The sequence below is a fragment of the Alosa sapidissima genome, chromosome 16, assembly GCF_018492685.1.
Source record: "Alosa sapidissima isolate fAloSap1 chromosome 16, fAloSap1.pri, whole genome shotgun sequence".
In the NCBI taxonomy this organism is placed as follows: Eukaryota; Metazoa; Chordata; class Actinopteri; order Clupeiformes; family Clupeidae; genus Alosa; species Alosa sapidissima.
This window is the reverse complement of record NC_055972.1, coordinates 28430757-28444918: the sequence shown is the minus strand read 5'-3', so window position 1 is coordinate 28444918 and position 14162 is coordinate 28430757. Positions and strand designations below refer to the sequence as shown.

The window sequence follows — 14162 nt, the reverse complement described above, 5'->3', positions numbered from 1 at the left end:
ATACACATAAAATTTGGTGCAGTTCTGAACATCTTAACTGAAGATAGGGGCGATTAAAGCAGAATAATATTGCATTTTCATTTTTTACCGGGGGGGTGCAAATCACAAATGAGTGATTATGGGCCAGGTTGATGTGGGCCCTTGAGACCAACATACCTTAAAAGATTCTTCATCCTCAGTGCCACGGTTCAGGTAGTTATTTAGGAAAAACTTCTTTTTTTGCGGTTCGGGGGGCCCAGCACGGGGGGGGGAGTCAGAGTCAGAGGCTACATTGTTTTTCTCTTTTATGATGTCATCAGTCATCACATCAGAAGTAGCTGCTATTGGTATAACCAAAAATATTTGGCAGTATTTTTAAACTACAAAAATTATAAATTATTTTGATACAAAATATGAAGCCATTTTGTTTGGAGGCCAACATACAAAAAAACATGGTCATCTTAAGCCCTACGGTTCTCGAGATATTCACAGAAAACTGTGTCCGGCCATCTACAGGCCAGTTGGTGTAGTCACTAAATTTACACATAAATTAATTTATTGTATGGCCCCCCCATGAACGGAATTCCACGAAACTTGGCATGCATTCAGAGGGCGTCAGATTGATCCTACACCTCCAATTTTGTGCAGTTTTGACCCTGTCAGCCAGAGATACCTGCGATTACAATACCTGAAACAATACATGAAATGAGTGGTTATGGGATGGTTTAACATGGCCCCTTGACAATGGCTTGAACAATGGTGTCATCCTGGAGCTACATGCCCAACAAGTTTCGTGCACCTCGGTCTTTCAGTGTCCGGGAATCGTTGACGCAAAATCAGTGAAGAAAAAATATACATATAACCTATATGACCGTCATAAATAATGAAACGCTACCGTGCTGTATAGCCTACATGTAAGCCAGTGTGTTCTTCCAGGGAAACTGAGTTTTTCCCCTCTGTCCCTGTGTGTGAGACAAACAGAGTGAGAGAAGAGTACATTTTTTAAGAGCCAATTGTCCTGAGGCTTCACAGCACACCCTCCCAGTGGCATAATGATGTATTAAGGCCTCATATTTCTCCTGGTAGGCTGTCCGTATCGATCGGGCCCTTCTTATGTGTTTAAGCAGATGGGTGGAGGTCAGAGACTTAAGATAGTGATTCTTTATTTAGATGTGGTCTTGACTAATGGCTTAAGTCACAAGAACCCCAGTGTGTGAGCAAGACTGATGTATGTTCATGGTAAAGTTTGTAGCCGTCCCATGGCAATGTGTTTTAACACATTGTGATGTATGTGTAGTTCGGGCTGATGTATTTTTTTCAGTCCCCGCCAGCTTGTTTAGACCTCTCGGCCATTTACTGTGGCGGATGGTACACAATGTCAACGAGCAATTTCAGTGTTCTGAGAGTTTTTAGGAAGTAATTCATCTTATTAGATTTTTTCTTCTTTATTTTGTAGTACTGAGAACAAAAGAAGCACCATAACAGAGAAGCTGTTGTTGCTTGGGTCATTGATCTCTCCATAGTGTTGACCGTCACTCAGCAAAGTTTTTTATCTTCCGGATTTTATTTTTTTGCTTCAGTAATTTTGTGTCAATGATTCCCAGGACACTGAAAGACCAGGATGCACGGAACTTGGTGGGCATGTAGCCCCACAAGGATGACACCGAACCATTGTTTTTCCATTGTTTATCATCCGTCAACCATAAAAATATAAAAGCAATATAAAAACAAACGTACACATGCACACATTCAATTACATGCACAAAAGTTGCAAGAGTACGAGATGGAGACAAATTGACAAGCGTGATTTATTTTTGTGGAGAGAATGTGTGGGACTTAGCGGCGGTTGAGTGAGAGTAATTCTCACTCTCGGTTCGCAAACGTTCTAATCACATATTTCTGTCTACTCCTCAACGGGTTAAGGACAGATGTAAATCACGCTACTTGGCATGTTGTGTTCTCCATCTCTGTAATGGGTCTATACTGTATTTGCCTCAGCTTGAAATATTGTGTGCAGCATAATGGTTATGTTTTAACTTTACTATTATGATTATAACATCAACAATAATTAGGAAAAAATATATGTTTCATGGAACTTATTAAAACTAGCAACTTATTTGCTTGTATGAAAATACTGTGTTGTTATATAGAGTTTCTCCTTAACCAAGGACTTGTTTTTCCCCCTCACAGTGTAGATGTCTGTGGGGTGAAAGAATGACATTTATTATATGGTTTGTACTCGTGGTGGTTTGATACATTTCCAGCTTTCATTCAGCAGACACCATGCGCCACCAAGAGAGAAAAAAGACTGTGATTATGATGACAAGTGATGAATGCTCTGAGACAGAGAGTCTGAAGACAGTTGTGCTGTGAAAGCAACAAAAGAAATTAGAACCCAAGTGAGTGGGTGAGTGAGAGAGAGAGAGAGTGGGAGGGGCAGTTTCACCAATAGAATCCAAGCCTCATTGTAATCAAAATAAGCACTTAAAGTGACGTACAGTATAATTAATTATGCATAACATGCATGGTTTACTTCATCTGTCATCTATATGCAAGTTTAGATACATTTTCATCTTTGGGAATGAAAACTAGCCCACTACCCCTTTAATATACCCGACATGGTGAGATTAATCTTTGATTGTCTGTCTATAGACTAAAAGAGAGACTATGAAATGCCCTCTGAAATATTTCTCAGAAATACTAAAGGGGATATACATGGGGCAATTTTTTGAGCAATGTTGCTGTGCAACCACACCAGTTCCATTTATTCTGATTGAATGATCATGATGATTTGCCAACTGATGATTAAAGTTCTCCAAAAAAGAAATTGTTGCCCAGTATCAATGGGAACATGCCAGAACCACAATAATGAGGAACATTGCCCAGCAACATTGCTCAAAAAGTTGCCCCGTGTATCATCAGCTTTAGATTTAGCATGGGCAATTATTTTTTAAAAGTTTCTTATGTGCACACAAAAAAGCTTCTGGAAAGAAAATTTCCTGGTGCAAACGACACAAGAAACTATCTGTGGTACATTCTTTCTAGTGGGATATCTATTGGCTTTTGAGTTCAAATATCAAAAATATTTTGCTAGAATAAGGGCCTGCACCTTTATGGCATGAATGTTGCCTTGGATAAAGGCAAAGAAAGTAAGGATACGGATTCTTTTCCATTTTGTTTTTGCATGGGCAATTGAATTTTGAGAGCTAATGTTGGGTAATTATATGCATTGTGTGTAATTAATAGAGAGGCAGTAAATTGATTAAGTGTGATTGACTGATGTTGTTGAGTAATCTGCAGCACCGAAGGGCCATTGAGAGAATCCAGTATGAAAATAATTGGAAATGAATGTTGTTTCTCTGAAGTGCCTTATTAATTCATTCTGTGGGCCCATCACCATCTCTGCACATCACAATGCCATCCAGATTTTAGCCAGAAGGAAATGGGCTTTTCATGAAACACTGTTGTTTTTTGTTGTTGTTTTTTTTGTATTTATTTATTTTAAAGAGATTTCCCAATCTCACTGTTATTGTAATGAATGTTCTGCGGCACCACAGCAGTCATTTACAGGAAGAAACATAGATCCGTAATGAGCGTTAGCCCCTTGTTGAAAAAGGCCCAGATTTCAGTCATTTACACACACACACACACACACACACACACACACACACACACACGTGTGGCCCGTCTCCACTGTGTGTGGCATCCACACCACCTGGCTCCAGAGGACCAAGGGTATTGTTTCGCCACTAAAAAGAAAGAAAAAAAAACAATGAGGTAAAGGAAAAGGATTTTCCAAAGCACGCCAGAAGGTTAAACAGACTTTGGAGCCCTTTGAGGAGGACGGATATGGAAAGTAATGAAAGCCATTTGCTGCTCCCTGAATCACCAAAGTCTTACTATTCCCTTTCTGTCCCTAAACAAGCCTGCTTAATAATTGATGCAGTGGGGCTTGTTGCCATTTTGCACAGCAGGTCTATGCTGAAATAACAAGCTCTAAAGACTATAGGGAGGTGTGCTTTCAGTACAGCAGCGCTGCTGGCACTTTGAGAGAGAATATCTGACAAGTTCAATGACAAGTTCATCAACTTGGCTTATGAAATACCAGTCTGACCCAATATCTCTGCATCTCACCTGCCTTGTATATCTGTCTCTTTTGTTTGCAAATGACCTTTTACTGACTACTATTACTTCACATCAATTAGCATTGATTGATTGTAATTTGTGGAAGGAAAAAGTAACTGTGATGCATAATGAATTGGAAGGAAGAGATCAAGATCAAGTTTAAGATCAAGACTATAGGCCTATTTGTAACCTGACAGGCTTCAGAAATGTAATTCTTGATGGCCCAATTTCATCTTGACTGCAAAAAGTAATACTACCAGAGACAAATTGAATGGGTATTTAACTTAATATATAATTAGCAGACAGATAGTATTTTGTTTGTTTTAATTTCCTTTAATTATATATGTATTGCAAAAAGCAATTATTATTATTATTATATTTAAATTCCATACAATTTAAACTAGCTGTATATGAAACAAAGTAATATGTGATTACTACTAGTATAAACTATAAACCCTAGCCTAATACCAATTGTGCTTCTCAGGTAGAATAGCCCATCAAATAGAAGGCAACTACAGACTGAGGCAGGGCAGGCCTTCAACATCAAAATTGGCGAACACAGCATAATTTATAGCCTACAACACGTAAAAGGTAGGGAACTTTTACATACTTTGCTTAGCATCTTACATTGTAGATCCCAAAAGATATCTGCTCAATGTATATCAAGGGTAGCCTGTGCAGTCTATTTCGAGAAGCAGTGCAGTTGCCATGGCCATGAGGACAAGTGCATGAGTGTGTGGACAAGCATCACTTGCAGTTTTAATGTTGACCACTAGAGTGCTGTAAAAATCCATTACATTTTCCACCAGGCTTTTATAGCAAAGTTATGACATGTTGCACAAATCATTTTGATGTAATGTTTTCCAACAACTGACAACTACTCAGCAGCTCTTTCTTAAAATAAACAAATCTCTATTGTCACTTAACCTGTCAGATGACCAGACTTAAAACTTTATTAACATGGTGAACATGTAAATAGGTGGAATATTTACCTTGAGCTTTGAAATGAATATAGTAGCATATAAAATACTTATAATAAGAATATAGCCTATTAATTGCAGTTCAATCATTCAACCCCCCTGTAAGCTATTACTGGAATTCACAGGTATTTTTTTGGTTGATGCGAAGTTTGGTCATAATTGGCGAATGTTATATTATTTTGATGGGTTGTTGCAGTTGTAAACAGTTATGTAGTACAGAGACTGTGTATCAAACAATTACAGAGACTATGCATCAAGCACTACTAGATAGGTGGTACATTGTCACAGTCAATATTTTTTAGCTATAACATAACAAGTAGCCCCATGGTCATGTTAGAATGAATAACACTGAATGAATGAATGACGAATTAATGAATTAATCTATGAATGAGTCTAATGAAACTTATTGTGATATTTCCTGTGCCTAAAAAACAATGATTTTAAAACTGATATGAGAATATACCGGTACAAGACATGTGCAAGGATGATGCCAGTTGAAACATTTTGTTCTCTGTAAAGATGTTTTGGACCAAGAGACTAAATGTAAATTGCCTTTGATTTGTATGCTTTTTAATTAAGTCAGAAAAATCTATGTGGTCCTCGTGCAGAAACTTTATTTCTCGGGAGAAAAGTCATTGAGGAAATCACCTTGCCCACTTAAAATAAATAGGCTATTTTCAAGCCTTTCCAGAAGTGACTAGTGTCTGGCCCTTGAATGGAAGCCACTCATCCGTTGTGTGTAGGGAAAAGCTTTTGAAGGTGCATGCGTTCCATGCTGTGTGTGACTGTGAGTGACTGTATGCTATGTGCTTGCTTTTAAAGCACCAAATGCACTAAATGACGTATGTGATGCAGTTCCAAAGCCAAATAGCATATGATTACATTCCAGTCATGAGGAGTCATGTAATGTTGACATCCCCATGCAGATGTTTGCCCACAATTCCCTAATCCATTCAAGTCATTAATTAGACAGGCCTGCTCTCTCTCTCTCTCTCTCTCTCTCTCTCTCTCTCTCTCTCTCTCTCTCTCTCTCTCTCTGTGTGTGTGTGCTTTAGCATGTATTCCTTGTAAGTGCGTTCTATCACACCAGTCTAATCCATCCTGACAAATCGAAGCTTGAAACAAATCCATTCATTGGTATTCCTCACCACACCAAACAGAGTTGTGACTCTTTTTGCAAAGAAAGAAAGACATGACAATTGCTTTGCCTTTTGACTGGTGCATTATAACTGTACACTAATACTGTACCCTTACAGGTTGTAAGTATGTTTGGTGTGCTGTAGTGTAGTGAAGTGTTGTGAAATGTTAAGCATTGTTTTATGTAAATAAAAATTATTATAGTCTTCTCAGTGTTGAAATTCCTTCAGCTACACCCCAGGCATATGCTGGCACTGAATCTGAAACAAAAAGCCAAATGTTCAGTTAGCTCGCAAAGCCAATTTGACAAAATGACAGTGAATGACAACAGCTGATCCACTGTAAAAGAAGAGGTTCTCATAGCCATGTTAATTTCATGGCGGATACAATTAACAGGCACCATGAACAGCGGTGATCATCTGCGAGGGGAACCCGGTGTAAAGCGTTATATTGAGCATATGTCGTGAACAGCTTGTTCTATGATAGGACCAGTGGAGGTACGGAGGGGCGGGCTGCAGACTTGCATTCTGTAGCTAAGGTCGGGGAGAGTTACGATAGAGTCCTTCCAGGGGAGATGGGTACACAGCTCTGAATTCTTCTGCGTTCTGATTTTCCTATCTGGTGTTATCTATCATAGCTTTTTTTCTTTCACCTTTTTTCTGCGTACGTATTTACAAAGCGGGACCCACAAACACATCTCGACCACAAGCACTTTTGTCGTCTCACCTGCACTTGCGGTGGTCAGGAGAGGTACCGTAAAATGGATCAGGACAAATACTTACCAGAGCTGATGGCCGAAAAAGATACCTTGGACCCATCGTTTGTTCATGCAATTCGCCTTCTGGCAGAGGGTAAGATACAACACTTTTGGTTTATAGATAACATCCATTCAACGAGTGGTGCTTGTCTATGTTAGGCACCTTGTGTGCCTTTACTGGTAGGCTATTCACCGATTCGAATTTAGAATTAGATACTGTATTAATAACTATTTTCATGTTTTTTGACCTTTTATTTGCGTAATTTGACGGATTAGAGCACTACTTTCTAGTAACGAAAACATTAAATCTGTATGATTCAGAAATAATTCGCTAACGCACGATTATCTTTCATATCTGTGCCATGAATGTGGCTGACCAAAGCTTTATTAGTGTGTTGTGGATCCATGCGGTCTTCCATGCGCTTCCGAAGTTCCTCCACAATACAGACTTATTCATGTTATGCAAACAATTTGAAACTTAATCAGTATTTTCAGAATGCCACAAGGAAGACCATGCATTTACCACATAATTAAAATTTATTTTTTTGTAATATAAATTCCATTCACTCAATATAATATGGCTACACCCTCTTGAATGGTAATTTGCATGAACGGACTCTTTCTTACGATACCACGGAGTCATACTAGGTTATGACTTGAGTTGAGGTAATAAACTCGAAGTTGAGGTAATGTGCAGCAGCGTGCAAGCTGCCTGTCCTATCACATTTCGCGTAGCCTAGCCTATACACTATATTTTCCAAACGTCTTCTAATCAAGACACCGATTCACAGTTAAGGTAAATCCACAAATCGCTATGCAGGGCCTTTTCCATCGCTGCACCGCCTAAAGGGCATTGTAACATTTACCTTTTCCCTCTGCGTCCAATATCACTCCGAGACAGCACTTTGTAGCATACTCTGGTACATGGGTAAGTCCCTGCATTTGTTAACACTTACATATATTAACATTAGCAAAACTATTTCTCATGTGTTTATCCGACTGTAGCTCAACTAAGCAAGGTGTCTTTTGTCTTCTTGCTAAACAAACGCGGTAGTCATGCAGGTGCACAATGCATTGATCACAGGTCCTGCGTTGGTCATAGACATCACTTCAGTTAAGCTATTTATGACTAGTAGTCATGACTGTTTTAGTGAAATAAAGCATGGCAACTTTACTCGTGTGCTATTTGTGCACAGATAACAGTTTTCATAGCCTAGGCTACTTGTGCATGGAAGGCACATGGCAAAGGTATTTATGTTGCTCATGCTCTTGTAGACTGGGTAGCTTCTCAACCAGATGTAAGTGATGTGGTTTCTAGCTAAACACCTGGATGAACCTCCTTTGCATATAAACAAAACAAATAAAAAAGACAAACATGAGGTCTATGAGCAAACTACAGCCTAATAAATAAATGTGTAGATTGCTAATTAAACAATTCATGGAAATAATTTTGCAAACTGCAGTCACAAGAGTGCTCCATGATTGTATCTTATACCCTTCAGAAAAGGTAATTAGTCATTCTCTGGTGATAACATTTATATCCGTGACATTTGCTATGAACTGGTTAGGCATACTGTGTCAGACTAAGCCCTAGAAAGAAGAAATTGACTCAAAACACACAGTCATGTGTGGCACAGAGCAAAGAGGGTACCAAGAGGAATATAGATAATGTGTTATTCCATTTGCAATATTTTTGATAATTTCCATGATGTTTCCATGATTGGCACAGATTTCCCAGTTTGATTCATTGACTCCCTAATTTAATAGGAACGAGATATTAAATACTACAAAGCAGCTTTTCATATATTGGGAGTTGTTTAAAAAACTCTACATGTTGGCAATGGGTTTTATTATCTGGCTAACCATTGTGGAAACGAACCTAGAAAACAAGCGGGAAATGCATAGCCTTAAAGATTGGTAGTTTTTACAGATCAATATTGAATTGGACAAAAACAAAGATTAATCTATTAATCCACTCCTCTCCCCTCTTCTCAAGATATCTATAGTAGGCTACTATACATTCAATCTACCAAATAAACCAAATAACCAATTAAAATCATTGTTAATGCCGTATAAGGTATCTGTCATTCAGATGTATTGTACATTTGTGTCTGACCCACTGTTTTTAGTCACAACAGCATACTGAATAGCCTTCTCTCTCTTCTTCACACTGTGAATGAGTCATATCCTTCACAGCTAACTGGCTTATGTTTTTAGGCTGTCCATCTTTGGATTGTTAGAATTCATAGAAGGTTGAGTTGGAAAACAGGTGTGTCAGCCACTGTGTGTGTGTGTGTGTGTGTTTGTGTGCGTGCGTTTGCATAGTCTATGCTTAAACATACAGTTTAGTTTAGTGGATATAATTTTTAGAATTAAATTTGTGGCTTGACATATGCAAAGCAGTACAACAATAGAACTGTCAGCATGTAACTAAGCAATAGTATGTGTTAAGTACCTCAGTGAATCTGTACATTTGTGTTTTCTATGCAGTAATCTAAACTTACACACTACACTTAGTGACAATTGCAGCAAATTGCTAAAAGTGCGCTCGAAAGGAAACCCAGGTGTACATACACAGCCCGGATGCTGTAAACAGGGCGCAGACATAGTGGTTTGGCCCAAGCCACCAATTTCATTTGCTGTTGAACTCGGCCTTTCACAAGAAGTTAATAGAATTATTAACACCATATCCTTTATATTGAAACTTTATGAGGAGAAATGTGCTGCCAAAACGTTGTTACATTACAGTATGTATTGGGCTTTGAACCACCAGGTAGTTCAGTTACAGTAATGGGCTGTTTGAAAGCATTATACTGTATGTTTTTTTTCCCTGACCTCGTGGAGACTACTTACAATTTACAATTCACACCATATTCCTACAAAACACCATCTTTCCAGCTGCAGCTATATCTGAGGTAATATCTCAGTATAAGCTTCTGAATCTTAAAGGCTTTATTCTATAACTCCATTTTATTTCCCCAGGCATTGCCTTCTTTGTTGTGAAAGCATTAACCCAGGAAGTTATTTCTCCTCGGTTCTGTCTGTGGGTTCAAGTCAGTGTTTACATCTAGCCATACATGGAAACTCTCTCTCAACTCAATGTGTAGCTGTATTTGCTCTGTTCAATTGCATGAATTTGTCTATAAAATGTGCTGTTGAGATTCCTTGTACGGCATACTAGAATCCTCCGAGAGAGTGATTTACCTTATCAGCTTATTTACGTGACAATTTACCTACCAATTTCATCCTCTGGGAGAGAGATTTACCTTATTTAGCATTTACAATTTGTTACTGCAGGTATATGGTGTAGAGTCCCAAACCATTGGTACTGTGTGTAGCCGTGCCATTTATGTGGGCTACAAAAGTTCTTGTTCATCATTCTGTAGTACCGAGCCCAGGGGAAGGCTGCATGCACAAGTACTTTTTTTAACTCTGTCCCCGGTTGCAGGTAGATCAACCCTGTGAAATGGTGAATTCAGGCATATAGGATCCTCTTGAGTTCTGAGTTGATGTGGCTGTTTCGTGGAGTTTAATTGCACTGAGGAGAATACCCACTGCAGTAGGTTGTCAATTTACAGAGACAGGGGTAGTGGAAGCACTGCTGAACGAGCCAGTCAGTGAGTGCTCGAAAAAGAAGTGTGAATAAAAATATGTTCCTCCCCAGGGGCAGCTGAAATAGAATAAGGCCCAGAAAATGACAAAAAATTCACAGGAACCGGATGACTGCTGGTAAAACTGCAAAAATCTAAAATTATTGCTCAGGATCCATGTCAGTAATGTCACAGAACTCTGCTGGCAGATGTCATGAAGTGTGGGGGAGTGACACATTCTCTCCAGTTTCTGCCTGATTTTCACCTGTTAGCACAACTCTCCACTCTTCTCAGGGAAACTTGGCCTTCATAAGTATTTCACACCGAAGAGCCTCAAGAGGCAATAGTCCAGTGCTACCCTAGTGATGATTACAGTCTAGGCCCACTTAACAATTATATGCATTTACCATTTCAACAGCTTTCCACTGTATAAATATAGAAAACAACAGCCCTGGGCAATATGGTAGCCACACATTTCTGTCCCTACTGTATGTTGCCTCATCTTCAGTTTAGCTACTGATTTAGATCACCAATATCCAGCTTTAGGAAATGTGATCACCATTGTTAAGAGTTTCCCCTGTAATCTCATTGGATCAAATTCATTGGGACAGTACAAGTAAATGTGACAGTATTCTTGTTGACTCAGTATACCAGAACAAATTTCCATCACCATTTATTGTCTACGAATTAGAGATGCACCAATTGCAATTTTCTGGGCCGATACCGATTTCCGATTTTTCATAGAGTTTGACCTGCTGATACCAATTTTAGCCGATTCCGATTTCATTTCTTCTAACCAATTTACAGCACACACACAAATAGTTATTTTCTATCTTTTTTTTGTTTTCTATCTTTTTATCTTTTTTATAGAACATGTTAATATAGACATGTAATCAACTTATCAATAATGAAATGGCTGTTAAAAAAAATGGAACCGGTGAGCAGTCAGATTCTTCTTCAGGTCTAACTTCAGATGCAGTATCAAATTATGGATTAAGTTAAGTTATGGAACACCCATTTTATTCTTCTCACATCCAATATCCAACTAAAGATATAAGAATAATTTTCATGATACATTTGAACATGCTACCATGTAACATTTTCATATGCATTGATGAATTTATGTAGCCTGGCTAGCGCCACCACTTCTCAATGAGACGTGGTCTGGGAACCAAACGTTTATTTTCTCGTATTTGAAAAAAATGCCCAGATCCGTTTATTGGGTGCCACGGATGTCTATCAAATGCGTCTGTGCATAGCTCATCATCGTCTTGCTTTCCCCCCTGTTCTGTGATTGGTTCCCTATCTCAGGCGAAAATTTGCTCCATGGTCTCCAGGCTGCCCTAGCAGCGTGAATCAAATCGCGCGCAAGGCAGCATGGGAACACCCAGGCTAGAATTTATGGGAGGGCGAGGGAAAAGTGGTAGTGGCCTAGGCTATCACGCAAACACAGGGGAGAAGTGCTAATAGCGATTAGGTGCTCCACCATATATGAAAACAGTGCACGTCTGTTTTGCGGTGAAAAAATTAAATCCAAATTCAGTTAAATGCATCAATTAGGCTATAGAAACTTTCAGAGACGGCTGATTCAGTATTCAGAGCATCAGTTTTCTTCATTGTAGGCTACTATGTCAAAAGCAACTTTAACGTTTGTTTGCCTTTGTAATAGGCTATCGTTTGTTCACTTTCACAACATCCACTTCTCAATCTACGTGCAGTAAATAGTTCGAGTATTTTTTTTTTTTTAAGTGGAGTAGAACTACTAGGGCTACTGTATGTCGCTGCTTGTTGACATCTTATTATGTAGCCTATGATCGCTAAACTTTGATTATTTTTAATGTCGCAATCGGTTATCTCCGTTCAGCAGCGCTTGTGGTTCAGCTGCGGGCACGCAATTAGCGGCAGTGACGGGCGGTGATGAGCGATGTTTACGTAGCCTAATGAAGTGACAGCTTAGTAAATTCCACGCAGTAGGCCAATTGCTGCATAGAAAAACTCAGTAGCCTATTAGCGCTTTGTTTGTAGCCCTACATCCAGCCCTGAGTGTTGGCCTGGTTGCTAGCTTCTTCAAACTTTGCAAACTCAGCTAGGTGTTGTTACAATTGCGGCGCACGAGTGCATTTGACCGGCATAAAATCGGCATGTCTCAGACTGACCGGCCGGTCGCCGGTCATGGCCGATCACGTGAAAATCGGGCGATTCCGGTCACCAGCCGATCTATCGGTGCATCTCTACTACGAATGAATAGCCAAGGCATTTCCTGAACAGCAATGAGTTTTCTAATGTCATGAAACACATCTGTTATGTTCATCTATGCATTCAATACCTCATGATTATCCTCCTTATGCATTATGTTGGCTTCTTAACAGGTACACATTTGCCAACTGTTTTTTGATCTGGAGGTATTTTCATAGATTGGTGATGCTTGCTTGACATAAGACTTGCATTTTTCCAACATTCAAGTGAGATTATGTGTCACTTAAGAAAATATGTCCTTTTCAATGCTCAAGAGATTCTGAGACATTGAGACAGTTGGCTTCTCGTCTCTCCTTTCACTAAAGGACATGGACACAGTTGTGTAATTTGATAATAACTGTAGCTTTCCAAATGAAATAATGCCCTCTCTGCATGACCTGGTAATAGGTTTTGGAAAACAAACTGTGATTACTTTCAAAGTGCTACTAGAAGTTTTATTAGGATTGCAATATATGCCAGCCTTCAAACAGCACAGCTCCTGTCCTCTTTGACCTTTCACCTGTATTTGAAATAGTCTGACAGTGTCAGAATCCAAAAAGATCAAAGGTTGTTGCGTGGATTTTATGAATAAGGCCCGGGCCTGCAACTGAAGTGCTCCGATTGTAAAAATGTGTGTAAAAATATGTCTGAGTGTAAAAATATTTTTAGAAGACTGGTCTAATTTTTTTCTGTACACATATCACGTCTGGTGGAGCCAGTTACGTATATTGATTATAGTGGAAGCTGATTGTTGCAGCAGACACCACGGGAATGAAACGCTTCAGTTAAGTTCAGTTATGGTGTAGCCTCCGTAAGTCTTATGCATATCTCACAGTTGTGGTGAGGTGGAAGAAGGGTTCACATTGGCCAAAAATAGGATGGACAAAATGGTGCTTATACAGTAGCTGGGATTATTCAGAGGGCGTAGAGAAGTCCAAGGCACCAAAACTAATGGTAACACAGAAACATGTCTTACAAAAAGCAGAAAAAGACTGAATATAGAGAGATGTGGATCTATACCCAATGTAATCTACCAGCACAGGCTCAACTGGTATTATACATTATACAAAAGGAGGCAAAGCTCTAGAACAAGTTCCTCTATCCTAACCCTGGATCTCTCACAAACTTGAAGGCATCTCACTCTGAGTAGGCGAACCTGCATCACCTAGAGCTACTGTAGTATTCACTCCCTTAATCTGTCTCAGCCTCTCATGGGAAGATCCCATCAATTTACCCATCATTTTATGCAGACTGACCTTTTGCTTTAAACAGTGCCTCACCCCAAGTCATCCCAACATCATTCAACAGAGGGGAGGCAGATCAGGCAAGACCATACAAACATCAGAGCTGTGTTCATCT

General features: G+C 39.3%; 1 protein-coding gene across 5 annotated transcripts in view; it reads left to right on the top strand.

Annotated features, from left to right (window-relative positions):
• The first annotated feature begins 6755 nt into the window (after positions 1-6755).
• Positions 6756-14162, top strand: part of khdrbs2 (KH domain containing, RNA binding, signal transduction associated 2) — a 77543-nt gene continuing 70136 nt past the window's right edge. For all 5 annotated transcript variants that reach the window (XM_042066230.1, XM_042066229.1, XM_042066227.1 and 2 more), the window contains exon 1: positions 6756-7072. In XM_042066230.1, the coding sequence (XP_041922164.1) occupies positions 6982-7072 (91 nt within the window). In that variant the 5' untranslated portion in view covers positions 6756-6981. The remainder of the gene's footprint in view (positions 7073-14162) is intronic.